The 10,595-nt window shown below is 57.6% G+C and overlaps 5 protein-coding genes and 1 pseudogene across 5 annotated transcripts in view; 3 read left to right on the top strand and 3 right to left on the bottom strand.

The window, feature by feature from the left end:
• The window catches only part of ACA1_103380 (RhoGEF domain containing protein), a gene marked incomplete at both ends in the record, with an annotated part of 1,580 nt that extends 888 nt beyond the window's left edge, over positions 1-692 (bottom strand). Inside the window, 4 exons of the mRNA XM_004332935.1 lie at positions 1-54; positions 113-223; positions 298-521; positions 590-692. Coding sequence (XP_004332983.1) covers positions 1-54; positions 113-223; positions 298-521; positions 590-692 — 492 coding nt within the window. The remainder of the gene's footprint in view (positions 55-112; positions 224-297; positions 522-589) is intronic.
• A 1,123-nt stretch (positions 693-1,815) lies between these two features.
• On the bottom strand, positions 1,816-2,671 carry ACA1_103370 (MYND finger domain containing protein; the record flags this gene model as incomplete). The annotated part of the gene is made up of 4 exons (XM_004332934.1): positions 1,816-1,963; positions 2,047-2,264; positions 2,335-2,495; positions 2,581-2,671. The coding sequence occupies 4 exons, from the start codon at positions 2,669-2,671 to the stop codon at positions 1,816-1,818; spliced, it is 618 nt and encodes a 205-aa protein (XP_004332982.1).
• Positions 2,672-2,807: 136 nt separating this feature from the next.
• ACA1_103360 lies at positions 2,808-6,229 on the bottom strand (annotated as a pseudogene).
• Positions 6,230-6,490: 261 nt separating this feature from the next.
• Positions 6,491-7,620, top strand: ACA1_103350 (uncharacterized protein; the record flags this gene model as incomplete). The annotated part of the gene is made up of 4 exons (XM_004332933.1): positions 6,491-6,745; positions 6,804-6,888; positions 6,962-7,048; positions 7,112-7,620. The coding sequence occupies 4 exons, from the start codon at positions 6,491-6,493 to the stop codon at positions 7,618-7,620; spliced, it is 936 nt and encodes a 311-aa protein (XP_004332981.1).
• A 71-nt stretch (positions 7,621-7,691) lies between these two features.
• ACA1_103340 (fascin subfamily protein) lies at positions 7,692-8,808 on the top strand (the record flags this gene model as incomplete). Its single annotated transcript, XM_004332932.1, has 4 exons — positions 7,692-7,767; positions 7,840-8,009; positions 8,112-8,515; positions 8,550-8,808. 4 exons carry the CDS (start codon positions 7,692-7,694, stop codon positions 8,806-8,808), a joined length of 909 nt encoding a protein of 302 aa, XP_004332980.1.
• Positions 8,809-9,141: 333 nt separating this feature from the next.
• Positions 9,142-9,675, top strand: ACA1_103330 (uncharacterized protein; the record flags this gene model as incomplete). Its single annotated transcript, XM_004332931.1, has 3 exons — positions 9,142-9,285; positions 9,372-9,501; positions 9,587-9,675. 3 exons carry the CDS (start codon positions 9,142-9,144, stop codon positions 9,673-9,675), a joined length of 363 nt encoding a protein of 120 aa, XP_004332979.1.
• Positions 9,676-10,595: the final 920 nt, after the last annotated feature.

Genomic DNA, 10,595 nt, shown 5'->3' with positions numbered 1-10,595 from the left:
TAGGAACACTCGGCCCACGTTCTGTTCTGGTGGCAGCTTGTGCTCCTTCTCCAGCTGAACACAACGCGCACCGTGGTGAGCATGTTCGCCAAAGAGGTGTGTTGGTCCGCACCATCGCCAACAGGAGCCGATTGACTTGGCTGAGGATTTCAATGTTTGCGAAGAGGACGTACGTCTCGGCCAGACCCACCATGTCCGTGAGGTCCTCGCTGTTCTTGTACAGCTGAGGAATGATGAGCAAGAAGGGTTGCCGCCCGTTAGCGTCAGCAGGTTGGTGAAGGTGGGGAGGTCTCGAACCTCGATAGTAGAGTAGAGGTTCTGTAGGTACGCCTTCTCTGTGCTGACGAGCTCGTTCATCCCTTCGGCTCGCAGGTCCACCGCCCCAGATGTGGTCGCCGACGGCAGGTTCGAGCTAGGGTTGACCGACTGTCGCGATGTAGGCGCGAAGCTCCGGAAGGCCGCAATCCACTGTTCCTTCAGGGCCAACGTATCGCTGGCAAACCTATACCCAATGCCCGGACCTGCAAAGCCACGAACGACACAGAATGATGAGCCCCCATAACACACAGGCTGGCGTCGGCAAGCTTACCGACTATATCCCAGCATGCAATCTTCTCATCTCCAGTGTCGTTGATCACCTGGACGGCGTAGGTGTCCATGAAGCCCAGCGGTGTGGTGGACTGATTGGGCATGGGGTCAGTGTTTTGGACTTCTACTGAGCCAAAGCGGTCCAACCCGTACCGCTGGGTTTGGGTAGTAGAATAGTCGCCCGCTGTTCCTGAGTACACAGAAGCGGTACTTCCAGGCAGAAGAGGCCAGAGCGCTCTTTTTCAGCTTCTTCTTGTAGAGGTAGCTCGTGAGAACCACGTCGCTCTCCTCAAAGGAGGGGTTTATCTTCACTTGCCCGGCCTATCATTACGAGTGGTGGCGGTGGAGGCACATTGTGATGAGCTACCCGCATGAGTATGACAACAAGAGCGGGGCTGGGGCGTACGTCTTTCGTCTGGAGTTTCCCCATTAACCCGCTGAGTCTCCTCCGTGAGCGGTCCGGGTGCCCAAAGAACTCCTGGCGCAGGGCGACCTCCTCGTTGGCCGATAAGGGCGGCGGCAAGGCGGGGGGCAAACCTCTTGGCACGGGAGGCGACACTCCGACTTGTTGAGGCAGAGGAGAGCCCAAGTGATAGAGGCGAGGGCTGGTGAGAGGTTCTGGGGAAGAGCTGTTGTTGCCGTTGCTGTTCCTGAGGTTGCTGGGGCTATTGCTCGTTCTCGAAGGAACCAAGTAAGGGGGCGGAGTCCCGGCTCCTGAGGAGCGGAGAGTGGGCAGTGTGGGGGACGCTCGCAGACATCGGATTGTGGCCGATGCCTTTTCCTCGGAAGGCGGTAGAGAGGTCCAGCGATGAGCCCAGCAGCGCAGGTGACGTAGGATACAGTGGGGGAGGAAGGGAGGGCAACGGACGCCCCGGGGGGAGCGGTCTTCCCACCGCAGGCCGCAAGCGCACATTCGGAGGTGCTGGTGTGCTCATTCTGGGTGTAAAGATTGGGGCTAAGCAAGAACATCAACAGAGAGCCGAGGCTGTACGTACACGAGGAAGCGTACTGCAAGAGGTCTTCTCTGCAGATGGGAGTTGTTCGTTCCCTAAGCGTTAGGCTTTTTGAACCCTGGTTCTCCGTTAGGCGTTACGTGTTGGTACCAAAATAGGATAAAACACAGCCTTCTTGAAAAAGAAGAAAATGCCCGTGTACACAGAAAAAAAGAAGAAAATGCTCCTTTTCCTCCGTGTGGCGAAGAACACCGCATGTCTTGTCGCCTCAGCTTCAGCTCTGGCTCTGTTCCTTTTCCAAGTCCATCGCCGCGCTGTCGCCGTTGCGTGCCGCCTCCGTTTCTGCTGGTGGCGTTAGCTGTTCCTCGGGCTTGCCACACACGCTCACGTGGCCCTGCGTCCAGTCGTAAGCCTGGCACGATCTGCGACACGCCACACAAGAGGGGTTGAGCCAGAAATAATAAAAATAGTACTCAACAAGGGGAAGAGAAGGGTGAGGACTGACCTGCTGCAGTAGGGCACCTTCTTGCCCACGTCCTTACAGGGAGCGCAGAGCTTGAACTTGACCTGGTCCGTTTCGTACTTGTCGCAATTGCTGGCAGAGCATTTCTTGAGGTCGCGCGGTGGTTCGATGACGTCTACGGGCTTCTCCGTCTGAGACTGCGTCTCCTCCAGCATATTGTCCGCCTCCGGTTCTCCGTGATGCACCGTCAACATGTGCACCTGCAAGCGAGCGGGGAAAAGGGTGAGCAAGGCGAGGCAGAAGAACAGCAGTGCAAGCGGCGGACGACACCTGGAGGTCATCGATAGAATCGCAGCCAGTGGAGCACTTCTGGCACACGAAGACGGAGGGGCTCCGCCGCATGGCATATGAGCCGAGATTGAAGGCGGAGCTAACAGGTACAGGCGCAGGACGGTTCAGAGCAGGACAGACAGTAGGGTGCGCCACCAAGTCTGAGTGATAACGAAAGGAGAGACTAGGAGTGAGCAAGTGTGGCAGGGAGTAATTAATTACCACAAGGAAAGGCCAGTGTAGTACCCTTCCTTCGGACGCGCTGCTTGCATTCAGGGCACACCTCGGTGATCTCGCCGCACTTCATTTGATGCTGGAAGACGGATATGTACGGCATCTTGAGCTCGCAATACTCGCAAGATACCAGCCTTTGCTTGCACTCTTCTTCCTTGTGCTTCGCGAGAAGATATGCTTCGACCTAAGGGAACGCAGCGCGTCGGACAATCAGAGACTGTTAAAGCTTGTGTGTGTTTCTAACTGTCGTACCTCTTCCTCGCATTGGTCGCATTTGGTCGGTGCGTGCGCGGTTTGAAGATGTTCCTGCCTCTGTGCGGTCGGGACCACAGCACCACACTTGTCGCAACGCCAGTTGATCCTCGCGCACCGGGCCTCGTGCATGGCGAAGCTTTGTGCCGACACCGCCTTAAGACAGTTCCCGCAGACCTTGTAATCCACGCCTTCCTTCAGGTCGGTGACGTCCAGGTCTCCCACCGTTGCTCCGGGCTGAAGCCAAATGAATGTTAGTACAAGAGTGTGCCGGCAGAGGGCGAACTTAGGTACCTGAGCCTCCTTCTTCTCTTCCTCGGCGGGAGTGGTGGTGGTAGATGCTATTGGCTTGATCTCGCCAATGAGGGGAGGCGCAAAGTCGAGGTTGATGTTGGTATCGATGAGAGACACAGCTCTGCCGGGAGCCACCTCGAGAATCTCCAAGGAGTACTTCTTGTCGTTGTACGTCAAAACGAGCGTCTCGCCAGCTAACAAAAGTCGCCCACAAAGGAGTCAGTAAGACCGAAGACGCAGTTGGCGCAGCTGTTCGATTGGCGTACCCGTCAAGGCGACATAGTCGGGTAGGACCCACTCCAGCATGGCCTTCGGGTTGTCTTGGCTGTTGTGGAACTCGGCCGAATGGGGCTAAGTTGATAAAGGATACAATTAGCACGTGGCAAAAGAGGAGGGAAGCAAGAAAGTAGCATTAGGTGGGTGGTGTATCCTACCTGAACCTTGACGTCTGTCCCCTTCGGGAGGTTGACCCTTCGCAGCTGGGCCGACTGCCCCTCGGCGATGCCAAGTTGGTCCATCACCCACTTGGGCAGGCAGACCTGACCGGGCTCGGCGGTGAACTCGAGTACGCCACAGAAGAGTCGTCTCTTCTCCGCTCCAGTGACCTCGAAGATGATGGTGCTCTCCTTCTTTTGGCTGTCGCTTTGCCTCAGATAGGCAGGGCCACTGCAGACGCTTGAGTGAGCGCCACAGTGAAGGCGAAACAGGTGACTCAAGTTGGAAGGGTACCCCTCGAAGCCCAAGCTGTCGGATTGAGTGTCAAGCTCTCGTGTAAGCTCCTCGATGGCAGAGACCGGCAGAATGATCTTGCCGCCTTGCTCGACCTCGGGCCTGTTGAAGGAGGCAGGCGACCGAGCCGTGTACTTCCGCCAGAAGGAGTTAACAGTGGGCAGACCGTAGCCAGCGGTGGCCGTGGTCATGTCCACCCGGGCGCCAGACTTGACGAGTGCCTCCCGAATCGCTATGATCATGTCAAAGACCGACATGTTGGGGTTCCATCCCTTCTTGCCTGCAAGGTACCGGTCAGTCAAGTATTTGAGCTAGGTTGAGCGTCTAGAGGGAAGCCGTACTCGCATCTTCGATTTGCATGGAGAAAGAAAGCGGATTGACTTCATCCATACTGTCGCTGGAAGGAGTGATGCTTGTCGGAGAGCTGGATGCGGCCTCGGCCACTTCCCCATCAGGACACGGTACGGAGTCCTCGACCGATATGCCGTGACCCACGTTGAGGCTGGAGATCGGTTTCTACGAAAGAGACGAAATATAGATCAGTGACACCGCTTCCTCACCTGAGGCGGAGGAACAACGTACAAGCATGCGGAGGCCGGGCCGGACAAGCCGGAACTGGGGAGCGGTTTCGGGGTAGTTAGGCGGGAACTTCATCTCGATGAGGATCTCGGCCTGCTGGACTCGTACGTCTCCGGACTCAGCAGTGGAGACTGCCATGGGGTCAACCATGAGAGTGTACTCGGTCAGATCTTGACCCAGGTCGCTGTCATAGTCAAAGTTCTTCAAGCGAATGTTCCTGCGTCACAGTCATCAGCATCCTCATGTGTGCCATGGTACCGAGAGGGTTGGTGGTACGAACCAGTGGTAGAGATCATTGGCAGATGGGCCAGCAGTGAACTGAGAGTTCTGCTCATTGAGCATCTTCATCATCTCCCACTCTTCCCTGAGCTTTTCGGTGGCTTCGTTTGTTCCCTGTGATACAAATATAGCGTTCTGTCAGCCCATAAGTCCGAACCGAATGTTTGGTGTAAGGACGGCTGTGGATGTACCTCGGACGTCAGCAAACCAGCCTCTTGAGGCTCGCTCTGGCGGTAGAGACTGTAATTCCTCTCGCGTAAGTGCAGCGGGAAGTAGGGGAGGATCTTGCTGGACGGTCGATTGCCGCCCAGGATCTCCTTCGCCACGAAAAGGAGCGCCTTCTCGTTGCCGAGCATCATCTGCGCTCGCACGCGTCGCACCCACTCCTCGATTTCGTAGTGGGCAGCGTTGGTGCGGTAGAGGAAGCGCCGAAGCTCGGGAATGATGACTTCCTCCCAATCCAGAAGCGTGGGGTCCTTCTGCGGGGCTTTGTTCTCCGCCTCCTCTCTCCTCGTCTTGAGGCGATCGTACGGAGTGATCATCGTGGGGAAGGAGGGAGAGGACGTTCGTGCACTCTGGGCAAGGCAGCACGTAAGTAAAGATGATCCTGCGCGGGGCGGAAGCTCAACTGCAACAAGGACAAGTTGAAGGAACTTACCCGCGTGGCAGACGTGAACTCGAGCGCAAGCATGTCGAGCATATCGGCAACCGTCATTGGGTCGTCCTTGGCTCGTTGGTCGAGGAGCTCGTTCACCGAGGTCACGTACGCCTGCATCTCCGACGCATCCGAGAGGATGAACTGCGCGCAGAAGCGAAGTCAGAAAGCAGATACCAGGACAAGAGACTTTGTACAACACTTACCATGGGCTTCCACTCGGCGTTGAAGTGGATCTGGAACGGGTAGTACTCCGGTCCGATGGTGGCTTCAGCCTGCAGCTTGTCCTCATGCACAGCCAGCAGGTTGAGATTGATGTCGAGCGCGTTGTCTTTCTTCCAGCGCGATATGTCGCTCTTCACCACCTTGGCACCTCCTTCAGACTTCTTTTCTTCTCCTTCTTGCTCCATGTCGTCGGGATTGGCACCTTTCTGTTCCTCCACCACCTCCCCCGTCGTTGCCTTCTCTGCGCCATTGGCGGGTGCGTTCGCTGTGGCGTTGGGCCTGTACTTCGGTTCGAGCGCACCTTCAGCACGCCCGAGGAGATCGGTGACGCCCCGCTGCGGGTTGTCGGCGATGTGCATGTTCAGGAGCATGGCCCACGTCTGCAGGTCGGGGTTGTCGGTCTCGCACAAGATTTGCTGCACGACCAGAGCGACCATAAGGCTACTGACGTGCAACTAAGGAACCTGACGGCACGAGCAGGCGTACCACAGGCTTGCCGGTCTCGTCGTCTACGTAGAGCTTCCATGAAAGCACGTTGGGCTCGAGGGTGAAATCGTAGCCACCTGACTCGTCTTTTCCATTCAAAGTAAAGGGTGTTTGCGGATGATTCTTCAACCACCGCTCGATCTCCTCCTTGATTTGGCTCATCTCGGGTGCTGTTGCCGTGGAGTTCCAGACACGTTTCGCTCAATCTCTTTTTCGCGGATCTGCTCTCTTGTTCCTTCTGCCTCTTGCCTACTCCCCTTCTTTTCCTCGTACTCTCTTCTTATCAATTGATCGTGTGCGTTTGCTGGCGGCAATCGAATATTTATTTTTTCGCATTTCCCACCTTTCCGCTAACCACATTCCGCAACTTTTGGGCGACTAATCCGATATTTCAAACTGCTCAAACGAAACGAAAAGAGCAAAATGGAGCCTCTCCCTCTGGGCGCACTGCTCGGCACTACCTCGGCGACAAAGCGAAAGGACTTTTGTCACCGCCTGCACACCGACGGCTTCTGCCTTTTGTGGGCTGAGGCCCACAAGGTCGGCGGATTGGAAGCTGCAGCGAGGCGCTTCTTCTCCCGCGCAGCGCAGGACAAGGAAGCTGCACAAGTGTCCGCTCGCTCAAGCGGGCACGAGCCCCCTGGCTACGTCCGTCTCTACGATTACGAGCTCCTACAGGTGCTTCCCTTTTTTTAAAAAATCTTTGTACACTTGTTATTTCCTTATTTTGTCGTAGCTGCGCAGAGGGGAGCATGGCGGAGGTGTGTCGTGTGCCGAGCTGGCCGTGTTGATGAACGGGTTCGACTTCTTCCATTCGACTGGTGCGTTCGGCAACAACATGGCACAATGGCCAGTGCCACCTGCTGAGCGTTGGTTCACTATATTGCCCTGCAGGGCTGGCATTGCTGCAGATCCTACAACACCACTGGCAGACAGAACCTGTACCCGGCGAGACCACGAACCTTATGGACCTGGTGACAGGTCGGCGCTACATCCCCAATGCCTGTGTGGAGTCCTCGCTAACCATGAGTTTGATTGTGGCAGGAGGGCCATCGGCGTCGTTGCTGCGCTTCGTCCACTACGATCGCGCAGTTCAGCAACGCGCTCCATTTTCTGATGCGGAGCCCAGCGAAGGCGACACGAACAGCGAGGAGGTGTTTGAGGATCACAAAGACTTCGGCCTGCTGACACTGGTGCCCATTTCACGCGTGCCTGGTCTGCACATCTGGCAGGCGGGAGCGCTCGGTCACGACGCGCGATGGATACCCGTGGAGGAGGTGTACGCACCGCAACGAGCCGACGCTACACGAAACGGCTTCCACCTCCTTGTGTTCTGTGGGGAGACCATGGACCACGCAACGGCCTCCTACTTCCCCGCCGCACGGCACAAGGTCGTGTTGCGGCCGAGCCAAGGCCCGTGTGGCTCGCTCGGGCGCATCTCCTCTCCCTTCTTCCTGCGCGCCCTCCCCGACGCCACGGTACCGCGACTCCACGACCGGACCGCGACCTACAGCGTCAGCGAATTCGAGGCCGACTACGACCAGACCCACTGACCAACCGGGTGTTGTGTTCGGTACATTTTGTTACACAAGACTCCGGCACGAGCACAACACTACACCACAAGATGGACTTCGGCCGTGGCGCAGCGGCTGGTGGGGTGTCTCTCTCTGCCGGCCCTGGGTCCCCGTACATCCCATCCGGTTCGTGCCTGCGTCCCAGTTAGAAATTGAGCTGCCCGGACCCATGTCTCATGTTGTTTGGGGGGGGGGCAGAGAGTGTGGTGTTCCTGCTGTCGAGCCACGGGCTCTTCCTCAGCGCGGAACCTTCGGGGCGCGTCGTGGCCGACAAGGAGGAACCCAAGGAAGGGGAAACCTGGTACATGACCCGCACCAACCAGCGCGTCACCCTCATGTCCGCGCACGGCAAGTACCTCTGTGCCGAGGTACCCTAACCCTCCGCTTTCTATTTTTTTATTTATTTATGGTTTATTTTTATTTGATTATTTTATTCTTTCCTTCGACTCACCTTGGCTCTCCCATGGCAGCCTTCGGGCAGGCTTGTGGCCGATAGAGATCGGCCCGTGGTGTGGGAGTACTTTCTCATTGAGTCTCACGGCTCGCTTGTGGCATTCCGGTCGCACCACGGCAAGTACGTGTGCGCCGAGCCGAACTACGAGGTGCTGGCCAATCGCATCGCGGTGGAGACGTACGAGTGCTGGGACGTGATTCCCGTCCTGGGCTACAGCCTGCAGCCGCCCACAAGTCGCCGCCCGGTTATCGACCACTGCCAGTCGCTGCCCATTCCTCCACACTCTCCGACCCACCAACCACAGGCCCACTACGGCCACCATCAGCAGCCCCAGAACCAGAACCAGCCCCAGAACCAGCCGCACAGCGCTGAACACGCCTATCTCCCACCTCCGGCTCATTATCACCAGCCCACGAGCCAGTACCAACAGTTGCCTTCGCCTCCGGGGTCGCAGCAGCCTCCGCATCCATCCAACTACAGCCATCACCAACCATCAGCCCACCATCAGTTCCAGCAGCAGCAACAGCAACAGCCGCAGCAGCAACAGCCGCCCCAAGGTGGATACCAATACCAGCAACCACCTCTTCACCAGCAGTATTACCAGCCTCCCGCCGCTCAATATCATCAACACTATCAACCACCACCAGCTTACCACGAGCAGCCGCATCAGCCACCACCAGCCCACCACCAGCCTCACTCGGGCCTCCCGCTGAACCCCAGCGGCCTTACCCGCCTCCCACCGCTCAATATTATCAACCACCTCCAGCTTACCGCCACGAGCAGCCGCAACACCCATCACCAGCCCACCACCAGCCTCACTCGGGGCCTCCCGCCGAACAAGGTCGCCCCGATCAATACACGGCGCACCAGCATCCGCAGCCCTCGGCTCAACATGGCCATCAACAGCAACAACCTCCCCTCTACCACCTGCCTCCCTATCCGCCGAGCACCAGCACGACTTCGTACATTTCGCATTTTCTTCCTCGTGGCTTGTGCGGCTCTGACGTGGTGTGCTCGATCGGTGATCTCCATCCAGGCACACCTGTATGAAGTGCAGGGGCGAGGGAGGCTGGGGGACCTTCGGCGCCTGCGACCGCTTTGATATGCACTACAAGCGGCCATGTCCTGCGTGCAAGGGCGACAAGTCGCTCCCCTTTAAGCACTACGACTGCCCCAAGTGTGGAGGCCTGGTACGCACCTCACCTTCTCCGTCTTGCTCATGGCAGAGTTGCGCACCACTCGTGCTGATGACGGCGGTTTCTGGTGGCCCACCAAGGGGGGCATAGGATCGTTGGGCGTATGTGATGTGCTGGAATTGCTGTACAAGTTCCCGTGTCCCACGTGCGAAGGCAACTGCGTGTTACCGACCGACGAGCTGGCCCCTTGTAGAAAATGCAAGGGCAAAGGTATATTTTCCTCTGCGAGCCCCGTCACATGCGGGTCGGGTGTGCGGTGGTGACTGACCCCCTTGACCGCGCTCATGGAACGCAGGCGGGTGGGGTATATTTGGTCCGGAGGAGCTCGGCAGCCTGCACTACCGCGCCCCTTGCGATTCCTGCCACGGTAAATGCTACACATGATGCATCAGTCCGTGTACGCCACTCCGACTGTTACATGCCTCGTAGCTGTACCTTTTGTATCTTATATACACTCAGTGCGCTGAGTGCCGTTGGCGCACGAGCATGAAGGAGTCGGCGATCGTTTCGTCGTTGTGGAAGAAGTCCCATTGGGCGTGGGTCGCGTTGAACGTTTGCAGTCGCCCGAAACCCCAGTCGCTGGCATCTCGCACAACCGACCTGCCGTTTGCGAGCCACCCCTCCAGTTCAGCGGTTGTGTGATGTGCAATGACTTTGCTCGAAGAAGACGCACCAAGTAGGCCGCCCCATCCACGAACTGACCAAACCCTCCGGCGTTCCGCCTGTGACCACAGCCACAGCCACAGCCACACACACACGGGGTAAGCTCGGTGGGATCAAGCAGAAAAGGAGGTGAGCTTGCCTGTGCCGATGGTGATGTGGACTGGGCCATCGGGAGAGATCTCCTGCTTGTACACCGGGTGCGACCGCTCGTAGGCATGGACATGGCCAGTGACGCACAGGTCCACCTTGTGCTCGTACAACAACTCTGGCCAGATGAACGCAAAACAACGTAAATGTCAGGCCAGGCTGGTGGATGGCCGTCTAAAGAAGCTTTACCGCACCTTCCATCGCCACTCGCATCTGCTCGGCTTCGCCTTGGTGTACCCAGTTGGAGTTGTACCAAGGCCTAGGCGAAGGTCTCAGGTCAGCGTCGAACCCAGAGCCAGAAAGGGAGGGTGGATTGTACCGATGCCACCCCACCACCAACCACGGGGTGAGCTTCCTGTCGACCGCTTTCAGATTGGCCTCCAGCCATCTGCCGACAGAGTGGTCCCCACTCTTTGTGAGCACCAGCTTCTCCCTCGGCTTGCAGGCAAGTTGAACATTACCTGTACTGAGCCGAACCGACAGCGTAGTCGTGC

This window comes from Acanthamoeba castellanii, assembly GCF_000313135.1.
Source record: "Acanthamoeba castellanii str. Neff unplaced genomic scaffold scf7180000084653, whole genome shotgun sequence".
NCBI lineage: Eukaryota > Discosea > Longamoebia > Acanthamoebidae > Acanthamoeba > Acanthamoeba castellanii.
Note: the sequence above shows the minus strand (reverse complement) of the source record. Positions and strands in the feature narration are given on the sequence as shown.